This window comes from Buteo buteo, chromosome 10 (genome assembly GCF_964188355.1).
Source record: "Buteo buteo chromosome 10, bButBut1.hap1.1, whole genome shotgun sequence".
Lineage (NCBI taxonomy): Eukaryota > Metazoa > Chordata > Aves > Accipitriformes > Accipitridae > Buteo > Buteo buteo.
The window spans coordinates 5,729,072-5,752,932 of record NC_134180.1 but is presented as its reverse complement, the minus strand read 5'-3'; the positions used below and the strand labels follow the sequence as shown (position 1 = coordinate 5,752,932).

At 49.2% G+C, this 23,861-nt stretch overlaps 1 protein-coding gene across 18 annotated transcripts in view; it reads left to right on the top strand.

Annotated features, from left to right (window-relative positions):
• PIP5K1C (phosphatidylinositol-4-phosphate 5-kinase type 1 gamma) overlaps positions 1 to 23,824 on the top strand; it is a 50,457-nt gene extending 26,633 nt beyond the window's left edge. For 2 of the 18 annotated variants that reach the window (XM_075038252.1, XM_075038263.1), the window contains exons 3-19: positions 317 to 403; positions 708 to 838; positions 1,454 to 1,571; positions 3,533 to 3,685; positions 5,808 to 6,107; positions 6,631 to 6,836; positions 8,041 to 8,124; positions 8,649 to 8,697; positions 9,715 to 9,799; positions 10,173 to 10,334; positions 10,496 to 10,525; positions 11,314 to 11,455; positions 11,750 to 11,782; positions 14,280 to 14,384; positions 14,670 to 14,802; positions 14,953 to 15,114; positions 18,911 to 23,824. In XM_075038252.1, coding sequence (XP_074894353.1) covers positions 317 to 403; positions 708 to 838; positions 1,454 to 1,571; positions 3,533 to 3,685; positions 5,808 to 6,107; positions 6,631 to 6,836; positions 8,041 to 8,124; positions 8,649 to 8,697; positions 9,715 to 9,799; positions 10,173 to 10,334; positions 10,496 to 10,525; positions 11,314 to 11,455; positions 11,750 to 11,782; positions 14,280 to 14,384; positions 14,670 to 14,802; positions 14,953 to 15,114; positions 18,911 to 19,243 — 2,313 coding nt within the window. In that variant the 3' untranslated portion in view covers positions 19,244 to 23,824. Of the gene's footprint in view, positions 1 to 316; positions 404 to 707; positions 839 to 1,453; positions 1,572 to 3,532; positions 3,686 to 5,807; positions 6,108 to 6,630; positions 6,837 to 8,040; positions 8,125 to 8,648; positions 8,698 to 9,714; positions 9,800 to 10,172; positions 10,335 to 10,495; positions 10,526 to 11,313; positions 11,456 to 11,749; positions 11,783 to 14,279; positions 14,385 to 14,669; positions 14,803 to 14,952; positions 15,115 to 15,276; positions 15,324 to 16,137 lie in introns of all 18 variants that reach the window. The other 16 variants (XR_012651953.1, XR_012651952.1, XR_012651951.1 and 13 more) reach the window with 16 other exon arrangements.
• The last annotated feature ends 37 nt before the right edge of the window (positions 23,825 to 23,861 follow it).

Below are 23,861 nucleotides of genomic sequence, written 5' to 3'. Positions count from 1 at the left end.
GCAAGCAGATCTTTCCTGAGCTCAGCATCTTTGCTCAGAGCTCTGCCCAGTTAGTACTGAGGGTGTCAGATGGAGTGGTTGGGTATTCTAACTCTTCTTGGCTTGAGGGATGGATATATAATTCAAACAGCCTTGTTTAAAGCTTGCCAGCACCAGTTACACCTGTTTGCACTCTGCAGATTTTTCTCCAGTGATAGAGAGCAATCCCTCTGTCCTTTACAACTGTGATAGTGTGGTTGTGCTGGAGCTGCTCTGCTTGTTATTGTCTGCCAGGTCAGCTTCTGTTCTGGGCTTTAGCTGTGCTCTTTCATTGCAGGGACCATCGCTACCGGGACAGCCTGGCCAGGGAAAGAAGATAGGTCATCGAGGCGTTGATGCTTCTGGTGAAACCACCTACAAAAAGGTTTGGGTTTGTGGAGTGGAGAGTGGGAGCTATGTGTAGGTAGCAGGCTGAGAAGAGAAATTGGGGCCCAATAGCTACCAATCTGATTTAGATTTTTATGCAGCACCCCTGTACTGCATAATCTTGCAAATGGCAAACCTGGAAGCCATAATCCATCTCTTCAGCAGCTGGTTGAACTTGTTTAGCAGTTTGTAGTGTCCGAGATGACCCCGCAGAAGTCATAGACATGACTGTATTTTAATATAGGGGATGTTATTGTGCTAATCTGCTGTGAAATGCTCACTGACTGCTCTTTTTCTGCCAGACCACCTCATCCACTCTGAAGGGGGCCATCCAGCTAGGGATTGGTTATACTGTTGGCAATCTGAGCTCCAAGCCAGAGAGAGATGTCCTGATGCAGGACTTCTATGTCGTGGAGAGCATTTTTTTCCCAAGGTAAAGAAGACAGGGGAAACAAAATGAATGGACGAGTTATTTCTTTTCTTTTCTTCTCACTGATTTTTCAAGAGAGCTTCCATCTGTCTTTAGTTGGATGCTCTCAATGTTTTAAATGTGCATCCATTACATACAAACATAACAGTGGAAAGTGTTAGATTCTGCAATACGCTGGCTTGCAAGAAAGTACAATGTAAGATGCAGTACTATATGCTTCAGTTCGTTAGTTTCCTATGTGCTTCTCTTTCTACCTGTCTGGAATTTCTTCCACAAAATTATACCGTGTTTGAGATGGAAGAAACTCATTCTGGGAGCTCTTTAACTCTGTGAATAAACAAAGCTCATAAAAGCTTATATTATCTGTGTAAATATATTCTGCTTGGCAAGTGGTTGTTCCTTGCATTCTTTTGAAACAGGTTTTGGCAGATAATTTAAAGCCTATTTTCCTGTTGTCCTGCCACAGAAGAAAGACATTTGTTGTTGTTGTTGTTGTTCATAAGATGTCTTTTTGCAAGGCTCAATTTATCTTAAATATACAGTAGCCTTGATGTGACTGTGCATATCTGGTGAACGGTAATACAGAGGCCCTGCTCACGTAATGTCTGTTCTGTGCAGCGAAGGAAGTAATCTCACCCCAGCTCACCATTATGCTGACTTCAGGTTCAAGACCTACGCACCAGTGGCTTTTCGGTACTTCCGAGAACTCTTTGGGATTCGTCCAGATGATTATTTGGTATGGATATATTTTTGGATTTCTCTGTCTTTCCTCCTTTATTTGAGATGGTCTAGAGTAACGCAAGAAATTTGCCCCTAAATCAAGGCTGTCAGCAATTCTTGCCTAAAAGGGACAGAAAAGAGTTGAGGAATTTTTCTGATCCCAGCAAGAAATGGGAAGAGGCTGTGGATTTCGGGACTCTGTTCAGTTTTGGAGGAGATCCAGTGATGGTCCCAGCAAGACCAGCACCACTCAGCCCAAGTCTTTGTTTGCTAAGAGGTAGCTGCTAGCTTACGCTGGAGGGAAAGGAAGTAATCTGCCTACAGTGTGTGCTGTGTAAGCTATGCAATGGGGTTCCCTCTCTGTTGCTTGTGGTGACAATAACTTACTGTGTTTACAAGCAAAAGGAGTTGTGTTCTGCTGGGTGCAACCCTGTAATGTTCCCTGGGGCTCTGAGGACAAAGATGGGAGTTTTTCCTTGTGTACTCACTCAAGAGCTATGTGAGTGTAGTTATTTTAATCATCTTACAAAGACAGAATAAAATACAGCTTGTTCTTGTGCTCAGAAAGCTCCTCAGAGCTGGAAAGGCTGTTTTTAAAATACCTAGTAGTATAAGCTGTCAGGGCTTGGAGTACACTGGGGTTGAATTTGGTCTCTTGCATGTATGTGACATCCTGCTCTTTAGAAAAGGACATTTGTTGAACCGGGGAAGGGAACACCACATCCAGATAAGTGCATGCCTTCCCCCTTTATTAATAGCCCTTTTTTTCTGACTTCAGCTGTAGACGGGGGTAATCGTAGCTGAACGCCTACCAGTAGAAACAAATCTGAGCCATTGCATGGTTTGACAGTAACAGTGGTCCCCATCTGTGCCATCCAAGATAATGCTGGCTGATTTGATGAGCGGTTCAAAACTTGGGTGAGGCAAAGAGCCTGCCTCAGTTGCAAAGGTCACGGCTCTGATTTGTTGCTTCTGTTTCCCCTGATTCTCTCTTGCCTGCCACAGCAGCAAATGCTTTTAATTATGCATGAGATAATTAACTTGATAAAGTCTTGGATCATTAATCTGTGCAGGGCTGAAAGCTGTTTTCAGTATGTAATGATGAGCATTTAATTTATTGCTCTGATTATGTCCCTTACATACCCTACCTCCCTCTCCCCATCTTACCTCTTGCTGTGGCAGCTCTGACGTGATACTGCCCTGAACCCACTCGATCTACGCAGTTACCTTGGGGTTGGTACCTAGTTGCAAAGTGCACGTGTGTGCTTGCGCTTTGTTCTTTTGGTTTTTTTCTTTTTCCTGCTGCTAGGCATGTCCTCATTTGAGGACCTGCTGTTTGCATACTGATGTCTAAAAACGTCCTCCCAGTTCACTTCCTGATGCAGTACCCCTCACTGTGCTTACACAGTGCTTGTCCTCTTCTTGTTTGGACACCTGGTCTAATACTTTTCATGTGTTTCTAGCAGGATTGAGGGGGCGAGGTGTAGCTGTAAAAATCCTCTGTAACAGGGGAGCACAAGGCCAGAGGAGGCTGCTGAGAACAGCCAGTGCATTGTGTTCCCTCCAGCATGGTGATACATGGTACCCTGAGCTGACTGTCTTGTCTTTTAAAATCCTGTCTTTCCGTCTGCGCTTGCAGTAATGTGCTGAAAGAAGCCTAAATGTGATACGTGCACAATGGGAAAAGATAAGATGTCATTATGAAGCCTGGATATTACTGAAAGCAGATGATTAGCTTGATTCTGAGCAGTTGGGATGCTCTGAACTGTAATCTTGGTCTCTAATTGTCAATTCTCCATCAGCTTTGCTGCTTAGACCTAACCTATAATGAAAATAGTTCTCACTTAAGCTTTGCTACCCCTTAATCTCACAGGGAGACAGCGTGCTGAGGAAAGCCTTCAAGGGCGTAGAACTCAATGTGCAATGAGTGAGGGCTAAACATGTCTCTTTTTTTTTTTTTTTTTTTTTTCTTCCTAGTATTCATTATGTAATGAGCCTCTGATAGAGCTGTCGAACCCTGGTGCCAGCGGCTCCCTCTTCTATGTCACTAGCGACGATGAATTCATCATAAAAACTGTGATGCACAAGGAAGCTGAATTCCTACAGAAGCTCCTTCCTGGCTACTACATGGTGTGTATCACCCAGCACCTTGGACCTGACTTGGCTTTGTCGTGGCAGCTTTTCTGTCCAAAGCATCGCACAGGGCATGTCTTCCACCCGGGTTTCTTGTGGCCTGCCCACCCTGTGCCAGGGACAATGTTAGCAGTGTGTCACAAAGCCAGTCCCAGAAGCAAAAATCCTGCCATTTATTTGCAAACTCCATGGGTAAACTTGAGGCAGATAATTGTGCCATAGCTTGTAGACATGTTCTGGCCTGAAAATGGCTTCCCAGATGTGTGTTTCTGGGTGTCCTTTTCCCAGCACTAGTTCATTCTTCTTCGCTTGGCACCATGCATCTGCCTCAGCCTGGCTTTGAGGATGGCTGTTGATTGCAATAACACAACCACCTTGGTTTAGTGGGGAAACCACTGCTGTCCCTGGATATCTCCCACGTCTGCTCTTTAACAGAGTTACTCTGAAGGCAGTTGCTGGTTGTCCTGGCTCTCGTTGGCTGCAGTACCAAGCTAAAGACTCCCAAAGTCTTTAGCCAGCTTTGCACATCCAGTCTGCTGCAGATAGTTGTTGCCTAAATCTCAGGGCTAGCAAGGCAATATATTGAGACCCAGAGGACTTGCATGTGGTGACAAGTAGTAAATCAGAACCAAACCCGATGTTTTGGCATGTAACCCAGGAGCTGTCTCCCTGCATAACTGGTGAAGGGTCCAGCCCTACAGATGAGGGCACTGAAGTTCAGTTAGAACCACCCAGGGATTTGTTTGCCATGGAGATGGCGAGGAGAAGGTGATGGCAAGCGATGTTAATGCTGCCCCATCTGCATGCATGTTGCAGTGGATTTATGTGATCATAAGCTGTTTTTATGGAAATACTTGTCTTGCTCAATATTTACTGGGGAAAATTTGTCAAAGTGAGACAGGGTCTTGGGTGTTTGTATATAACTGACAGCCAGTCACTTGCTTTTGAAAGTGACAGTCAAGTTCCTGGACAGGATGAGCTTTCTTGGAAAGCGTTGCCTGTTGCCTAATGTATATAGTAAATCAGGTGGAGGGTTTTGAATGGGAATGGAGTTGCACTGCTGTCCTGAATTCTGCAGTTGTCCTGTCTAGCAATCAGTGTAACGAATTGAACTGAACTTACCTGTCTGGTGCAGAGTTATATGCTACTTGTTGTAGCATTCCAATGTTTGTGGGTTACTGTGGTGCTAATACATGATCTCTCTGCTGTTCTTGGGAAACCCGTCTGGTGTAAAAGAAGTCAGTGGAAAGGAAGCAGAGTGGTTTCATCCTGAGTTACTTTAAAGCTGGGCAAGTGCTGTTTGCATTCAGTCTTGTCTGCCTCTATTGCTTTTAGATTGCACCACGTTGAACAGTGCGCTTATAAAGAGGGCTCACTCGTGTGCCCAGTTAGGTGAGATGAGGAGGAGCATGAAATTTTAATACAGTCGTGCTTCTGCCGTCTGTCAGAGAATCTGTCAGGTCTGTCCTTTCTTCCGTAGCGTGCAGAGATGTTCTGTTTCCTTCCCAAACTTTCCCAAAGCTGAACAAGCAAATCATGCCTGTCATGTCATTCCTAATAATACCACTGCCTAAAAAAAGGACATGATAGCAGAGCAGGATATCCGTGCCCTCTGGCCAACTGTGTTTTATAAAGCAACTCTGCAGAAGGAGAAGAAAATTTATGTTGTTTTGTTTAAATACCCTGTCCCTGGTTTATTCTGGGCTAGAGAACGGCTCTTGATTTCTGACACTTCTGAAGAGATGAAGATAGCTGTTATTTTTAAACTTGAAGTTCCCACTTATTGTGTTTATTTCTCTTCCAGTTTGGTTTCCCTTTTTTAGCCGCTGTTGATGGGGAAAGCGGGGAATTTCCGGACTTGGTTATTTGCCCAGAGAGTGCTGAACATCTCATTCCCTGTATTCAAGGCATAGTGGTATTTTCAGGTCCTAAAACCACTGAAATGCAAGAGTTTGTCCAATGTGTACAGTAAGCTCTCATGTAAAGTTCAGAAAATCTCTAGATGAAGAACCCCTAGTCTGACTGCTCCAAGATCTGTTAACATGCTTTGTGTTGAACAGAGCAGGAGTCTTCCGCCAAAATGACCTTTCCCCATGCTTTTTTTCCAACCCTGCTGCAGAATCTGAACCAGAACCCACGGACCCTGCTGCCGAAGTTTTATGGACTGTACTGTGTGCAATCAGGGGGCAAAAACATCCGTGTCGTCGTGATGAACAACATTCTGCCTCGCGTGGTGAAAATGCACCTGAAATTTGACCTGAAAGGCTCGACCTATAAACGCCGGGCATCCAAGAAGGAAAAAGAAAAGTCCAGCCCTACGTACAAGGATCTAGACTTCATACAAGACATGCCTGAGGGCCTGATGTTGGATGCAGACACCTTCAGTGCATTGGTGAAAACGTTGCAACGAGACTGTCTGGTAAGGAGCGGGGCAGCTTGGGGAGCAGGTTAATGAATTTCTGTGGCTCTTGAGCATGAGGAAGAGCAAATGACTGAGAACCTTGCTAATCTGCTAACCCCAAAGCAGGATAAATCCCTTCTACTGCCCTTTTCCCTGAAAGCAAAGCAGTGGAGTTGGATCTCATGACAGCCTCTGAGGACTAAGGCTGCGTTCCTTTGCCTGGTGCATCAAACTGTGGCAGCCTGCTTCACTTGTAGCTGGGCTGTTGGGACTAAATACATTTTTCCTATACAGTGTGCAGCAGATACATGGTACAACAGTGTTATTTGCAAGCCTTCAGCCCTTTGGGTTGATTATGGAATGGCCAAACTCTATGCAGTCAAGTCTAGAGATGACTATTGGTTCAGAAACATTCAAGCTCTGGCAAAGGAGTTGTTAGTGGGAATGTGGACAGGCTGTTCCATGCTTTGGGATCTGTACTGTATTTGAGCTGCTGGCCTGATATTTTGTCTTTGTTCTTAAACTCTGTACTAACCTGTAGGTGTTGGAAAGTTTTAAAATCATGGACTACAGCCTGCTGCTTGGGGTTCATAACATAGACCAGCAAGAACGGGAGCGGCAGTCTGAGGGAGCCCACAGCACGTCGGATGAGAAGCGTCCTGTGGGGCAGAAGGCACTTTACTCCACGGCTATGGAGTCCATCCAGGGTGGGGCTGCCCGGGGGGAGTCCATAGACACAGATGACACGTAGGTGAAAACCTGGTTCGCCTGTGCTGCTGACAGGGTTGGAGGTGGAGGCTGGAGTAGTAAATTCCTCATGAGGCCCATACGAACTGTTAGAGTGAGCATCTCTCCTGGGGCTTACAATACTGCTGCCAGTAAAGCGGTGTGGTGTGAAAGGGGGAAGCCGTGGTGGGAAATACTTCTGTAAGACTCCAGCCTCACAGTGAACTCTCTTCTTAGACCAGTCTGTAGGTTGTCAGCTCCTGTAACAGCCTCTCAACATCCACCCATGCTCTGGGGAGGAGAAACTAGCTCAGTTCTAGCTCAGCATCCAAATACTATGGTGGAAGGCAGGATCAGCCTGTCCCTAGGAGCTTGGAGTTTTGTTCTCCATCACACCATCTTTGGAATCCCTGACTGTACCCTGAGGCCATCCCAGTGTACTTAGCAAACAGCAGCGTAGCCAAGTGCTGCAGTAACTGGTGGAGTTGTGGGTTGGGGGGGTTGCCCAAAACCTGTGCTGTGCCCAATCTGTGGCTCTTGGGCTGCAGGTGGCTCTTGTGACTGTCTCTCTGGCTCTGTGGACCAAGCTTGCTACCAAATGGTGGAGTTTGCTGTTTGTTGCTGTCTGAAACCGGCTGCTCCAGTTCTGATGGAGGATCAGTCACAGTGGAGCTGCGATAATACTTTGGTGTTTCCAGTCTTTCAAGTAGCATCATTAATTGCAGTGGCCTGCCTGATACCTGCATGCTTTTGTTGTGTGCTGGTGCTAGTGGTTGCTGCACCTTTGGCAGGACTGATAGTAGTGTGGATGGGACTGGAAATACCCTTGTCCTTAAAGGTTTGCTGCCCTAAGAGGCAGACAGTTCATGCTGACCTGACAAATAATCTGATCCCCAGAATAAAATGTCCTGTAGCTGAGAAGAAAACATGTGGTGCTTTCTGGCCCAGGCAGAGCTGTTGCCATGCGACACGGGTCCTGTCTGGATAGTTGGTGTTTAGCGATCCAGGCAGGCAGTAACCCTGGGGACACCTTGTGTGAGATGGCCTGGGTCAGTACGTGACTTCCCATGGTTGTGCACATAGTGACTTTGCAGGTTTTGCATTGTCTGACCACCACATCAGAGCCCTCTTTTCCAGAGCCCTCATCCACCCTTCTGCAGGTCTCGGGGGTATTACAGCCTCTCTTTTTGGGGCTGCACTTGCTGAGGTTTTGTTTTACCTGCAGGATGGGAGGAATCCCAGCAGTGAATGGCAAAGGAGAGCGTCTCCTGCTACATGTAGGAATAATAGATATCCTTCAATCGTACAGGTAGGTAACTTTGCAGTTGTCTGTCCTTTAAGTGTGTTAACATCTATTTTAATACTGAATGAAAGCAGGAAGATTCTCCTGTCCTGAAGAGTTTGATAATGAGTAGGCAGGCTGCCTAAAGCAGTCTGTCAATGCGTGTCGGGAGCTGTGGATTTTTATCCTGTCCTTAGAACAGCTGGTGACACAGAGCCATTTTTCTAAGATATAATGAATTGCTCAAAGAAGTTTCCTGTCTCTGTGCCTAGGATGGGTAGCATATCTCCAGGGATGGAAGGTGATTTTCTGCCCCTCTTCCAGCCCAGCTCCTCCTTCCCTGTAGGGTTCCCAGGCAGTCCTGACCTGACTGCAGAGATGCCAGTGTGCTCAGCTGACCTTTCTTAGCTGGAGGAAAGCTACACTCCAGATGAAGAAGGAATTGTTAGCAGCTCAGTGATATCTCCTGTGTGGGGTATGAAAGGTGGCTTAGATATAGAGTACGTGCCTGAATCTGTCTCTTTTTCTCTCCGCTTCTTCCCTGGAATTAGGTTCATCAAGAAGCTAGAACATACCTGGAAGGCCCTTGTCCATGATGGGGTGAGTGCCTGTACAAAGGCAGGAATTGTCCAGGCCTCAGCAGGATTACCTGCCTTGGCTTCATTTATGCTAGTTGGTGCCGATTACCTTGCTATTTATAGTGCCTGAACTGGCACAGTTGAAGCTGATGAAAGGAATAGTTCTTGCCTCTTATGCCTCCAGAGTGGTGTAGTGCCACTTATTCCCAATCAGGTTTTCTTGCTCACTCCACCTCCTCGCATGTTTAGCTGTCGTGCTACCAGCTTTCCTCCTCTGCTCCCATCTGTCATTTTCCTCCTCCCCATGATACCAGGAGCTGTGCAGACAAGGCGTGTGCATTCCTGCATGTGTCGAGGAGCCCTGTGTTTGCTCTCTTTGGTGATTGACTATGTTTCTACTTCAGTAAGCTATCTGTTAATAAATGCCTTTCAGTGTTTCCCTGCTGTCTTGTCTCCTGCAGCAGCCAGGTGCATGTTTACAAAAGAGCAACCTTGGATGTGGAAACTATTTTTCAGCATTGCATATCCTAGCTTCCCTTAAATAATAAGGCAAAGGAAATGTGTAGATGCCAAGTCATGGTAGCACAGCCAAACATCAAAAGCAGAGACAGCTTCAGTTTTACAATTTTAAACAAAAAGTGCAAAACATTTGAAATGTATGGAGACCCTTGGCTGAATTTTCGTGTCCGTGTCATATGCAAAGGTGTCCAGGTGTGCTTTGAATGTCAGCCAGCAAAGCCAGAAGAAGTTTCATGTATGTAATCAGGCCAATATTTGAAAAATCCAGGAGGTCTACAAAGGAATAAAATCGCCAAAATCCATTATAAAATTACAGCAAGAATATAATCAAAGGCAATCAAATCAAAGGCAGTGCTTCAGGCTTATTTATAGCATTAATCAGATCATTTCAGTTAAGCCTTTCCATTTTAAGGCTCTATCAGTGCTAAATGTTGAAATAAAAAAGACTGCATTGGTGGTTATAGAAATTCTGCCTTGAGGCATCATTTTAAAATTAAACAATTGCTTCTTGCCTTTGTAGGACACGGTGTCAGTACACAGACCCAGCTTTTATGCAGAGAGATTCTTCAAATTCATGACCAACACGGTGTTTCGAAAGAATTCCTGTAAGTACCTAGTCCAAGGGCTGTTGCCCTTGTGATGTGAGGCAAGCCTTATCTTAATCTTGCTGCTTCAGTCCACGTGGAGAGTTTCTGGGCCAGAGTCTGAGGCGGCTTTTCCACTGTAATGTAGAGCAAACCTGGGGAACTGCAAAGTCCTCAGGTTGTAATGGCTTACTTTGATCTGCTCAAACTCCCACCCGGGAGCCCTCCCTGCAGCCTGACTCAGGCTCAGCCCTTTGGAGTCGGCACTTGGAGAGCGTGTGTCTGTGTCAGAGGGCAGAGGGAAATTCCCTCTCCTTATGAACAGGAAAATGCCTTTGGTGTGACAGTAGTCGGTGCTGGTAATTTCATATTCTCTTTCACTCTTCTCATCCAGCTCTGAAGTCATCTCCCTCAAAGAAAGGGCGTAGTGCCTTGCTAGCTGTCAAGATGGTTGGTCCAACAGCTGCATTTTCAGCTAGCCAGCTTCCCTCTGAAAAGGACGAAACACAGTATGATCTTCGTGCGGCCAGGAGTTACCCCACACTTGACGATGAAGGTAGTGGTCTCTTTTGGTGGCTGATGGCTGTGTGATTACCCTCTCTTTCCTAGCAGTTTCTTAGGATCCTCCCCTGTTCTCCTCAAGTTCCCCACTGTGCACTGACCACATTTCTTCCTTGATGGATAGCTCTTCATTGCATGTCTTGCTGTGCTTTGCAGGTGCTAAACTTAACCAGGACAGGGGAGAAGGTAAGAGTATATTGCTTTGTCACAGCACCAGCAGTTAGTTGACTGGGGACGCAACACCTCTCCATCGAAGACAACGAAATCCCTTCTTTACAGCGCTGTGTGGTTCTGCAGTAAAAATGATCGCTTGCGTCACTGCTGCAAGGCAGCTGCTGCCAACTGGCACCAGCAGCCATAGCCCAAAAGCAATCAGAAAGTTGAATTTTCCACCCTTTAAAAAAAAAAAGGGGGGGAGGGGGGACTGGGAACCACAGGACTCTAATGACAGTGTTTGGGCAGTTATAAGGGGCAAGATCTTGCCATTTAAAAAAAGATGAATGGCCTGGTTCTGTGCCACCTTTTCATCACTTCCATTTGGGATTTACACATGAGTGGTGAAGAACAGGCTCCTCAAGTGCATAGGTGTTAGATTTCTACCCATGCAAAGCAGTGAGCACTTGATTCATCTCTTAATTCACTTGGATATTTATCTCTGATGATCCAAGCCTTTAATCCAGCTTTGGTTACCAGTGAGATGTCTTCATTGGCATTATGTTTCCTGTAGTGTCTGTCTGTCATGCTGGAAATGGTGCTTACTGGCTCACTCTAGAGGATGCCTTGGGAGAAGCTGTTGCATTCACAAACCCAGCTAAACTTCTTGCCTGTTTGTGGTTTTAAGTGACCAGTCCTAGTAAGGGTGTGCAAGCTGATGGTGGAACAGCCTCACACAGGGCTGGTGTAGGTAAGGTGTTGGTGTTTGACCTACTCATCTTGTTCTTCCTGTATCTCTCCTGTCCTCCTCTCCGGGCCAGCAGGCAGGCCAGACCTGCTACCTTGCACACCACCTTCCTTTGAAGAAGCTACCACAGCCTCCATAGCCACGACACTATCTTCAACATCTCTCTCTGTTCCTGAGCGATCCCCTTCGGAGACCTCTGAGCAGCCCAGGTACAGGTGAGGACGGCACTTGTCCCCTGCTCCCACCGGAGTCAAGCGGCTGCCATTCCTCTTTGTGCTGCAGATCTCAGCAGGCTGCCCTATGCTCTGGAATGCTAATGACCAATTTTAATTAAATCTCTCTTGGGAGCAAGCAGACACGGCTTTGATGGGATTAATTATTGCTGGGAGAAGTGTCAGCTGTTAAGTAGAACATTACCCTCATGTGGTGGGGAGTTAGATTTGGGGGCAGTGTAGGATTTCTGTGTTAAATGGCTCCTCAAATTCTACTATTCTGGTTTCTTTCTGCAGGAGGCGCACACACTCCTCAGGGCAGGATGGCAGGTGAGAAAAGTGTCTCATCTCTTCTTGCACTGCTGCACAGACACCTCACGTTTGTCCCTGTGCAAAGGTCTCTTGGAGGGCTGAATGTGAGTCTTGCCAGCCCCAAGATTTTGCCATGGTCCTCCTCTGCAGGGTGATGAGCTTCTTCTTGCAATCAAATGATACCCATTTCTTACACAGAATTTTCCTTACAAGCAGATCTTGCCTTGCCTTGCAAGGAATCTTAAATACTACCCCTGTTACTTGATGGGAAAGGGGACAACTGAGTTGTCCAAAGTTACCCACCCAACCAGCACCAGAATCAAGGAAGGTTGTTTACACCTCCCTCTGGGTAAGCAAGCCTTAATAGCAGGAACATTCCTCCTCTGTGCATCTGCCTGCCGCCTGGGTGTGGTGGCTGTGAATATGGGAAAGGGCTTTGACTTTGTGAGGCACTGAGCACCCTTAGTCCCCAGAGAAGTAGCTTCCAGTGTTTTCAGGAACTCAGGTACTTTGAGGGTGGTTTTTTTTCCCTCCTGTGGTGACAGGTGGCTCAGAGCCAAGGGCGAGGTAGGACAAAAATCCCCTACTGCATAGGGATGTCTGGATTTAGAGGCTCATATCATATAATTATCTTGCATATTTTTGCACCACTAGAAATGACCCCATTGCCTGTGTCAGCAGGATCTGCATGAGGACCCTGCATTTGCTGCTGACTCTGCCCTAGCTTTCCAGGACATCTTGTAAGTGTAGTAGGTGCAGACTTTGAAATGTGCATCAGAGACTCTGTCTTGGGATATGCCGTAGCCAGAGGAGCTGCTGGACAGCCTGATGTCCTCTCTCACTGCAGTCAGTGTTTGGTGCTTCAGAGGAAGGCAAGGACTTCAGAAGATGAGGGTTTGCACTGTCTTAGAGATATCTCCCCTCATTCCTAGCTTTTAGTGATTTGCTGAGTTTCAGACCACATACACTGAAAAAATCCCTTTCTGTGGTGTTTCTTAATGAAATACCTCTGGATGCTGCATGTCACTGAATCTTGGTAAATTCCTGTCACTGGAGGGTGAGGACCTACTTGCTGTTGATTTGCAGCACCTGTTGAAGTGTCAGGGACCTGCAAAGCACCTCATCTCCTGCAGAATCCATTGTCTGAAATTAAGTCCCCAATTTCAGCAAACTCAGGCATCAGTGGTGGGACCTGTTTGGCAAAATGCAGTGACTTCACGCAAGTTACTCTAGAGTCCTTTGGTGTGCAATGGAGGGAATTGCTGTAGGATGTGACTGCTCATCCAAAAATAGGTCAGGTGAATCAGAAGTGACTGTCCCTGGGCCCTACAGGGAGCTTAGCGTCTTGGTCAGAAGTAGATCTGTCTGTCACAGATTTGCTACAGCTACAACCACCCCACACAAGTGTGGCCTTTGCTATTTTTTGCTTAGTTTCTCCATTTCTGGTGCTGGTGTCCCAGCGTGCCCTTTCTAGGGGAGCATAGACCTGTGTATTTGTAGAGCACTTTGTGATCCCCTGGTGAAAGCCAGTGCAAGAACAAAGTTATAAAAGTGTGAATTTACATTCCTGAGCTGAAATGAAAAAGACCTTATCCAATTTGCTCAAGAACGAGTCACACCTCTGATTATTCTAATCTGCTGGGGAATTCCTCGCGGGTTTCTGAGATCCACCCCTGCGAGAAAGAGAGAGAGGAGAGGAGCGAGTTCCCCAGCACCGAGCTGGACAGGACTGCCGCCTGCTGGCTCCAGCTCCCAGCCAGGGACAGCACAGAGCAGGACGGTTCTGCCGGTGAGCCCAGAGCTGGTCCCTTCCCCAAGGCTGTGCCCTTGGCTTGGCAAGCACCTGCTCCTCCTTCCCATGAGTACTATGGAGCCAGCCCCACTAGCACAAGCAATTACTTTAATAGCATGAGGTGTTAAATTGAAGACTGTCACAAACAGCTCCTGAGTGTGCAGATAAATCTGATGTTAACCCTGGCGCGTGCTTGAGCAGCTTTGGTGCACTGGGAGTCTTGGACGAGGTCGGAGGCTTTGGCCCTTGTGCAGTTGATATATAACACTGGGCTAACTCTGGACACAGGTTTTCCCTGGAGGCCAATTCTCCTCTTTCCTCCCGTACTCCATTTGACATTGCCCATCTTTTCTGCAGCACTGGCTAATTAATCCCTTTCCTCTTGTCCTCTTTTCCCACTTTGTTAGTCTTGAACACTGCAATCTGACAGGAATGAGTCTTTTGCCTGGGAGTTTTGGTTATCTAAATCCTCAATCCTGGGAGGTCTGATGGTTCCCTCTGAGCCGAAATCAACAGCTCGGTCTGTGCTGGGAGCTCAGTGCCATGAGTGACTGGCAGCAGGCAACCGCATGCCAGGGAAGACCAACACAGCTCGATCCTGTGGGAGGTTGCGTTGTGAGAGGCTGGGCTGACTCAGGACTGAGTCAGGCTGACCTAGGATTGGGGACTGTGCATAACTAGTGTCCAACTGAGCCTTTGGGCCTGTCTGTCTTTGGTTTCCAGGTCACACGAGGAGGTGCGGGTTGAGGAGGAGCTTCAGCAGATCAGTGTCGAGCTGGAGCCCAAGTGTGATGTTGAGATCGTAGCTCCCGAAGAAGATGACAAAGAGTGAGTGTTTCAGAGCATTGGGCAGCTTTGCAGAGCCTACCCGGTGTCGTTTGGTCTGTGGCAGCTTGTGCTGGAGGCAGACTTTGTAGGGCAGCAGCTTTCCTGGAGAGATAGGTGCTCTCCCAGACAGTTCAGTGAAGCTGAGCGCTGTTACTTCTGACCTGACCTGGTCTTTCTGGATGTGACAGCGGAGCTTCTTCAGCTCTTCTGTAATAAATCATACAGTCTTGCTTGCTTCTTTTCTGATCGCAGTGACTAGACTCTGTCATTTCTTCCCCCCTCCAGAGAGGCAGCTTCTTCAGCCTGTGCCATTGTAACATCCACAGCTACAATAGAGGTGGAGACAGCCAGCCAGGCCTCCGAACCAGCCAGCCAGGCCTCGGATGAAGATGACGTGCCAGTCACAGACATATACTTTGTAAGATACCTTCTCTGCCTGGCTCGTTAGGGGTGTGATCGGAAAGGTTAGCCGAGGCTGTAACAGTCTCAATTTCAGGCAGTCGGGTGTAGGGCAGTGTCTGCCCAATGCCGTCTTCATGTTGAGCACCTCAAGCATTTTTGAATACAGGAAACTGGATTAACCCTTGGAGAACTCAAAACAGCATCCAGTGGGGCTCAAATGGGTGGCACTGCTGCTGTGGATGTAGCCGTAGGTGTGCTGCTCTACTTCCAAGCACAAGCGCTGAAGGGCTTATCTAGGCCAGCATGTTCACTCCCAGGACAAGCCAAGGTGAATGTAGTTGCAACTGAGAGGTTCTGCCTTCCTCAGCCAGAGAGCCTGGCTGCTTTCCTGAACACAAATGCGCTGCAGTGGCCTAGAGCCAGAAGGGAGCTGGTTGCGGTGGGGCTGACCTCGGGCTCTGGTGAACTCTGGCTTTTCCTTTCCCTGCAGGCAGATGCATTAGGTGATGCAGTGGAAATCTAGTGCTGAGACAGGGAGTAAGTGAGGTGGTTGCTGGTTGGCAGCAGAGTGCCGTGGAGCCTGGCGCTGTGTTCCTCAGTCAGCTCTTGCAATGTCTGAGCAGCTTCTGCAGACCAGAGGAGAGTTTTTAGCAACATGTACCTGCCCCCTGGATTCCCAGAGCAGAGCTGAGGGTCTGACCCCTGAGAGCTCTCCCCCATGCTTGGATACTGGAACTTTCTCATTAAAAGAGGTGCCCAGCTCCTCCCTCCTCCGACTCGTTGCTCTCGGTTATATGGTGATGGAGATGAGCTGAGCCCTTGTGATGAGCTCCTTCAGGCTAACCTAAAAATGGCAACATTTGCCTTTCCCTGTGCTTGCGTGACTCTGCTGCAGAGCTGCTCACTCGTTGCCGAGTCATTCCGAGGCTCGTGGGAGCTGTGGAAGGAATCAGCTCCATTTTAAAAGCTTGTCTGTTTGGGTTTTTATGCATGCTGTTCAAAATGCAAACAGCTCCCTCTAACACTGGCTGCTCTTTCTTTGCCTGTGGATGGCAGCTGTGCAAGCTGCCTGCAGATACTGCCTGCTCCACTAGCAAGTGTCTTCTAGCAAGGGTCAGCTCCTCTTCCTTCCTGTCCCTGGGCATATGGACTCCCCCCAACTTGAGGGGCACGTCTCTCTCCGGAGGAAACCATCTGTGTGCAGTGTGTGCTCACAGAGAGTGTGACTGACTGCTCATCAGCATTTCATACTTCATCTAAGTCCTTGAGTTTTGCATTAAATGTGTGTCGTGTGCTGTGGGGTGTTTGTTACTGCTGGGATGAAGGGAAAAGCTGATTTGGTCTCCCACAGGTGCTCTCCTTGGAAAACCACTTGAGCTGGAGCCCAAGCGAGGCTGCACCAGAGTGCAGTGGGGCTTGGACCACAGCTGCTCTCTTGCAGGAGTGCTCCAGGGGCGACGGTTGGTGAAGGGATGCTGTGTACAGAGGATGATTTGTCAAGTCCCAGGGGTCTGTGATCTGATCTTTGGAAGTCTGCTCCTGAAAGGAGAGCACTTTATTCTCCTGTTCACCCACAGGGGAATAAAAGTGCACAGATTGTGGCAGGGCATGGGCGCCGCTCTTCTTCCCACGCACGGCTTTCCTGCCTGCTGATCCATTCAGGCCTGGAGTTGCCCAACCCCTTGTTTTTTGCTTTCTCTTTCATCCTCTCTTTCACATCATCCTTTTTTCCTGTTTCCTTTCTCACTTCACTTGCCCTGGGGCCATCCAGTTCACAGATGGGAGGTACTGGATTTACTCTCCCCGCCAGCGCAGACTCCGAACCACCTCGCTTTCCTCTGGGATTGTAAGTGAACATGCTAGCATGTAGGGGAGCAGAGCTGCAGCTTTGAAACACTGGGGCCAGCATTCCCATTTCCCTTGGATGCTGTGGCTCTGTATTCTGTGGCCATTAGGAACCAGCCCAGCAGAAACCAGGGAAATGTATTGAAATCACACAAATGGATCTCCCTGTAGGATCTTGCAGAAACACGTGCTCTGCCCTGCTTTTCTGCAGGCTGGTGACACAGCTCCTGCCATGGGATGAGCTGCAGTATCACCCAGCCCTTGGACAAACTTGCAAGCACCATACCTGGCCAGAGAGCCACCTGAGCCTTTGTAGGTAATGTTAGGCTTGGCTCCCTTGGCCCAGGAAGCCAGGCAGCATTCCAAAGAGACCTTTAAGGTGTTTTGAAGCTGCTAAAAATCCAGTTGCAAATATAACCTTTTAGGCTTGTGTCTGGTCGTCTTTCTGGTGGCTGGTATAGCGGGCAGCTCATAAAGCCAAATGAGTTAGGAGTTGCTGCTGGGTTAGGGATGGTTTCTGCTCTCCAGCCCTTCTCAACATCACTGATGTGCTTCCCTCCTCACTGCAGGTTTCTTTGTGAGCAGTGAGGTATTTCCTTTCCTTTCTGAAAGATGCAGGGAGGCAGTTGAGCATTTAGGGGCTGAATCCAGAGCTCAGACTGCTCTGGGTTTTAGTATTTTCCTTGCAGGCTTTGGGAGAGCTGATGTCCTCAGAGGGTACGTGGTCCTCCCAACACCTGCCTTTTTGGTACTAGGCAGGGGAGCAGTGGAGAGGACATCAAGCAGGGTGCAGGGGGAAGCAGGGGCAGTAACGTCGTGCTCCTGGCCTTGGCTGATGGCACAAGGAGAGTGCTGCACCTATGTGGGCAAACAGGCAACCCCTCTCGGCAGCTCCTCCTGCCCCCTTGGCTGGGTTTGGCTGCCTCAGCACCCGGAGGGTTAATACCAAGCACCTGGGTTTGCAGCTCCCTGCATGCATCTGAGCTCCTAAAAGGCCCTGAAAGAGGCTGGCTGGAGCATGTGGTTCAGTCAGGATGGATGAAAAACAGGATGTGGGACAGACCTTATACAGTGTTGAGCTTTCCTGCACCTCTAGTATTGCCCTGTAGGAAGCTCCAGGCAAGGGTTTCTCTTCCCTCCTTCCTCCTAGCAGTCTCTGCTAATGTAGCTGCAATTATTGATGGGGTTCAGCATGCAGAGCCCAGTGCTTCAAAGCTCCTCTGGCTTCTTGTAGTTTCTTGTACATTGTAGACTGTTACACTTTGATTCCCAGGCTGGGAAACCCTCCCAGGCTTCTTCCAATTACCCAGTTCTACTTCTCTTCGTTTGCAAACCCCAGGCTGAGTCAAAGGGGGCAGTTTCCTCTCTCTGGGAGCACCTCTGGAGCCAAAAGAGCCTGTTTGCAGTGGAAGTGGGTCCCCTCTGGGAACACTGGCAGCAGACACCAGCCCTTGAATCTGCCTGGGCTTCTCTGTGCTGTGTTGGCAGCAGAAGTGTGCTTTGTCACACCAATGCCCAGTGCTGTGATAACCAGCACCCTCGACACACGTCCCCTTCCCCTTCATTCTTTCCAAGATCCAGTTGTGTTTTGCGTCCTTTGTCGTACTTGTTCCCATCACCCCACTGTCTCCAAGACTCTCAGTGATAACTGTTTCCTTTCTGTGGCCCCCATACACCATGGTCTAACCCAGCCATCTGCTGCCTTGCTTGGCCTGCAGGGAAGGGGGAAAGCACAGCAAACCAGATCAGGTTTCACTGTAAAAGCCCTCCTGGACACCAGAGATGCCAGCCTGTAGCATGCACAGGGCTCAGGAAACAGGAGGTTGAGAGCTGGGAGTGGGTAGCAGGAACCAAGAGCTCTGTCATTGCCCTTAGGTAAGTCACTTCCCATGTGTCTCAGTTTCTCTGGAGCCAGGGTTATGCTGTGGCAGGGAGCTGAAGTTTCCCTGGCATCTCAAAAGCTCTAAAAATCTGTCCCTGCAAGAGGAGAGGTTGTGCCATCCCCACTGCAGCTGGAGCAGGGTCCAATGTCAGCTGCTGGCAGGCTGTCCCATGTCCCACCTGGTAGGGAGCAGGTATATACTGAGGATGAGGAAGGCTCCTCTGCTGAGAGCTGGCACTGAGCTCAGTTCTCTCCCTCCGGGTGGACAGCTGTTCTTACTGTATTGTTTCCTACTCTTTTTATTTTCTCCTTTTATTTTTTCCTCTTCTCTCCTTTGCTTCCTGCTCTGCTGCTGCTCTCCTTGCATTCTCCCCGCCGTCTCTGGCCACTCTGGCAGCCGACAGACGAGAGGAGTTGGGTTTACTCCCCGCTCCACTATAGCGCTCAACTCCACTCTGTCTCCGATGAGGAGAGCGATACAGTAAGTGTACAAGAAATGTGTGCCGGGTGCCCGGTGGGTCGAGGTCGGAGCTTGCGCTCCCTCTGCAAGCTGACCTTGCAGAGGGAGCTGCTGTGGCCTCTGCGCAGCGTGGGGCTCTTGCATGGCTGCGGCAGAGCCCTGCTGCATCTCGTTTCAGCTCTGTGGCAGCAGGTGAGATCTCCTGTGCTGGCAGAGACACGGTCTGCTCAGCAAGGGTTGTGGCTTGTTCTGAATTGTTTGGTGCAGTGAAAGCTTTGGGGAGCTGAAGTTCTCCAGTCGTGTTGTCGTTACTGGAGGATGCAAAACGGCCTTCTCTCGTCACGCTTGTCTTGATTCTGGGGAGTTGGCTGGGCTCAGACCTAACTGAATGCAGGACAGATGCTTGGGTGTTGACTCTTTTCTCTGCCTCTTGCAGTAATCTCTATGCAGACACAGAAGCCCCAGAGAGCAGCGATTCCCTCTGCAGGTCGATGTGTTCCCTTTTTGTTGATGCAGCCGTTCCAGTGGGATGGGGAAGAGCTTGCTGACACCAGTACTGCTGCACTGCAGGATCCCGGGCACTGCATTTCAGAACGGAGCAAAACTATAACCATGTATTTCTACTTATCCCAGACATGGGCAGCAAAGAAACCACCCGCTCACCTGCAGCTCCCAACGGAGACATCCAGCTGGGTGTAGAGAATCCTGGGTAGTAACACAGTGTTTTCCAGATGTGCACTACCGTAGCTACCTATCCATGTGTGATACTGTGAACCTTTTTAATTTTTTGATCATGTATTTATTTCTTTTATCTTTGCACAGAGACAGCACAAATGTGCTTTTTTAAACATTTAGTTTACTGCACTTTTTTTTTTTTTTGGTTGTCATATATTTGTGCATCAGAAAGGAGTGAGAGACCTCACTGGAGAATTGGTAGGAACACGTTGCTGGGGAGGGCAGGGACCGGAGTGGCTTCATTTGAGGCAGCAGCGTGGTCTAACCAACTGATGGAGTCAGGAGGTTTAAGGCTGTCCAGACTCTGCCACGGTTTTGCCGAGTGACCTAAGGCAAGTCACTTAACCACTCTGTGCCTCGGTTTCCCCCGTGCTAATGGGTGTACAGTACCCACTTCCGTTAAAGCACTTAAACCCTGGGATGAAAGGTGCTATGTAAATGCAATGTATTAAAGGCCATTGAATAGAATTGCTCCCATGTTACAGTAGTCCAAAGTAGCCATGCCAATTTACTTGGATTCAAAAATTGCTAGTGACTTCTCTTGGTCTGTAACACTGTGCGGGGGAAGCAAACAATTCCTGGCGCCAGTGACGTGGTCACGTCGGCTCTCCGGACATCGCAATGGGTTCTGCCTTCACCATGTGCTGCGCTGCTGCGTCACCCCGTCCCTCTGTGCTTGGAGTCCACGCTTCATCTTACCGGCTGCAGTACCGACACCTGCTCCAGACACACAGGCATGGACAGATGAGAACTGTGCACCTCCAGGGACCAGCCGTGCTGGAGTGCGAGTTCCCCAGTCTGCCCGGCCCCAGGTGTGGCTTGTCCGGACACTACATCCTACTGGAGCCACTTAGCACCTCGCATGCTCATGGGTGTATCCGACGCCCGGTACTCGGGGGTCACGAACATTGGGTTCACATGTATCCTCCGTACCTCAGGGCAGTCAGGGAGGCATGTGCACGTCCACACACACTGGAGGCAGAAACAGAAGCCTGGCTCTGCCACCGAATTGTGCCAGGCGGTGTTGTGTTCACGGACTCTGTTGGACAAAACGTTGGGTGACTGCGATGTTGCCTGTGGTAACATCTATTGGAAATCGCTGCTTTGGATGTCTGCGATGGTTTGCTTTTTGAGGGCTGCAGGCTTTATGTGAGAGGATTTGGTGTCACTGGGTGGTGTTCAGACTAGGCTCATCCATCTGTCAGCAGGACACACGCCATAGCATTGTCTTGAACTGTAGCAATCCCATCCTCATCTCCCAGAGAGAAGAAAGGAAATCCTTGAGAGCAGAGGGAGCCAGGTCTTATTCATGTGCTTTATGAGCCTCACTTGAGAAAGAGGGTCAAAATCTCTTTATTCTCATTACAATCTTAAGCCTGTCCTTGGAATTCCTTGTAGAGGAGTGGGGAAGCAGGACCCTTCTCTCGGGGCTCAGTCCCCCCAATCTGTCTTCACAGCAGCACTTGGGATGGGTTAATTTGGGTCCCAGAAGGTTAACTGGGCTGGTGGGAAGCTCTCCCCCTCCACAGCGTGCTGAACCTGGTGAGGATCTTCATGAACTGATGTTTTCTTGCCTGGAAGTACGGGACCCAGACTTCCCCTCCTTGCCTGCAGATGCTGAAGGCTGTAAGGTGTGCTGCTCTCAAGAGCACAGGCTGGGGATCTTGCAAGCTGCTGCCATTAGATGTATTCATGTATTTACCAAATAATCTATCAAAAGTTTTTCAAGAAACTCTCCCCTTTCAGTCGCTACTTGACAGTTCGTTCACCCAGCTAGTAGCATTGCTCCATGACAGCCCCTGCAGTAGGCTGGGAAACGGCTCCTAACCCACTCCATCTGCTTGTGCCAGTCCTGCCTGGGTTCTGCAGGCTGCGTGGGCAGTGCTACAGGGGGCTCAGTAGGTTGCTGGAGGGGAGACGGGAGGAGTGCAATACCTACAGACTAACCTGCCTCTGGGCTGAAAGCAAGAGGCTTCAAAATGCTAAAAATTCAGCCTTTTTTTTTTTTTTTTTTTTCCCCCTCCAGAAGCATGATACCATGCGTAGAGAGGCCAGAGGGAGCCTCATCCCTTCTGCACCTTCAGATGTTGCTCTTGGGTGCTGCGCTGGAGGAATGTAGCTCTTGGGAGGAACCTGGGAGGTTGGGCTCAGGCTGTCTGACCTGACGCCCAGCTGCCCTGGTACCACCTTGTCCATGGGCTGGTGGGTTTGGCCTCATTGGGACTTTCCAGCTAACTGTAAATCAAGCATCTTGTTTAAGATGGTTTCAGCATCATTGATAGAGACTTTATTCCTTCCCCTCATTTTTGGGGGTCTCTAAAGCTGCTTAGCCACTGTGCAGGGAGCATCTGAGCCCCACCTTTATGGAGAATCACAGTGAATGAACTTTGCAAGCTGGAGCTGCGCTTGGTCCCAAGAGATGTGGGGGAACCCCAGCCTTTTGCAGCATGTTCATTCCAAGCATCATCTTTTCCTCAAGCATTTGGGCTTTTTGAGACAATCCTTGTGCAGTTCTGTAATGCTGAACCTTTTGGAGCGAGCAGGTCTGGACACGGACGGTTGGTCCTGTGAGAGAACGTGCAAAGGAGCAACTTTGTCAACGTGAGGGGACAGGAGGAACCTTCCTTTAGGGAGATGCTGATCTGAAATGGAAACTGCCCCTTTCCAGGCTCACACACAGTCTCTGCTGTATGTCACCTACTGTCCAGTTAGCTCGGTCCTGGAGAGCTGCTCAGCTTCCACTTCCCATGGAGGCTAAAAGGACCTTGGAGTTTAAAGCTTACTCTTAGCCCACCTCTCTGCACCGCACTGCAGTGTGAGAGCGTCGGGGACCTCTGGAGCGTTTCCCAAGCGCTGTCAATGCTGCCTTTGCAGGACACGCAGTCAGAGGAGGGCAGGACTAGATCTTGCCCACAGGAAAGAGGATCGGCCCTTTTTTGCGGAAGAGAACCACCACCTGTCCTTGGTCTGAATGTCCCTCCAGCTGTACTTCCAGCTCATCTGGGACATAAGTTGCCTGCGCTTTTTCTGTCAGGGCTTTCTCTAGTGACCCAGCAGCAGCTTGCTGGCAGGTGCTGTCCCTGGTGTAACCCCCTGCTCTCTCCATCCTTAAAAGGAAGCACCGTGTTTCTTTTACTCCTCCAAGATTTGAGCGGAGCAGCCCTGCGAGACAGCCGGTTCCCATGTAGCTCTGTTTGCCACCACTTCCCATCATCCCAGCTGGGACTCTCAGCTGTGTGGGACGTGCCCTGCGCATTGCCTGGTGCTGAGGCTGCTGGCGAGCTTTTGGCTCAGGCTCTTGCCAAACTGCAAGTGGCTGCTGCCTGCCAGGCATGGATTTGGTAAGAGAAAACTGGCGTGTGTCTCTCTATGCTCACCATCGAGCTCCTGTAAAGGCTCTGCCCTTCGCAGGCAGGTGTAGAGCAGAGGCATGGGGCAAACCAAGGAGCTGGGATAGAGAGCCCCGAATGCTCACCCAAGGGATCCCGCTTTTGGCCGCTGTTGCCTCTGCAGCGAGCGGCTCGGCCGCCTGTGCCACAGTTGCTCTTTGGGAAGTTTTTTAGTGAAGCCAGAGCGCTCGTAGGTCTTGGCACAAGGCTGGCACAGGCACAGTGGCCTTTGTATGGGCTCCATCACCCTGGGCTCCCCCAGCCCCGCACAGCCCGGCGTTCCCCCTTCTCTCATTCCCATCACCCTGCGCCAGCCCTTTCCAAAAAGGGCGAGGAGAAGGCCGTGGCTCAGGCGTACGGGATCATGTCTGATTTTTTTCGTTCCGTTGATGTCTACATTAGACCTAAGTATGTTCTATTGGATGTTCGTATTCCCGCTCATTTTCCGTGTCCGCTCTGTGCGTGCACCATGTAACGAATGTATGTAAGTAGGGGGGTGTCGGGGGGGCTGGCGGCCGAAATGTGATGCCAACCTGTGGGTGTTGTCACGTTTCTCTTCTTTTTGGGGGGGGGGGGGGTTAAGTCATGAGCGCTTTTGTTCTTTTTGTTCGTTGTTTTGAGGGGTCCCCCCCCCCTTCGGGAAGACCTTTTTTCCAGAGAACTGTAAATTGATGCTATCTGTCCTCGGCTCTGTGATAAAGCATACTGTAGTCTGTGCTGTGCTCACTCCGGACGGCTCTGCCTCCTCTCTCCTGCGCTCGGGC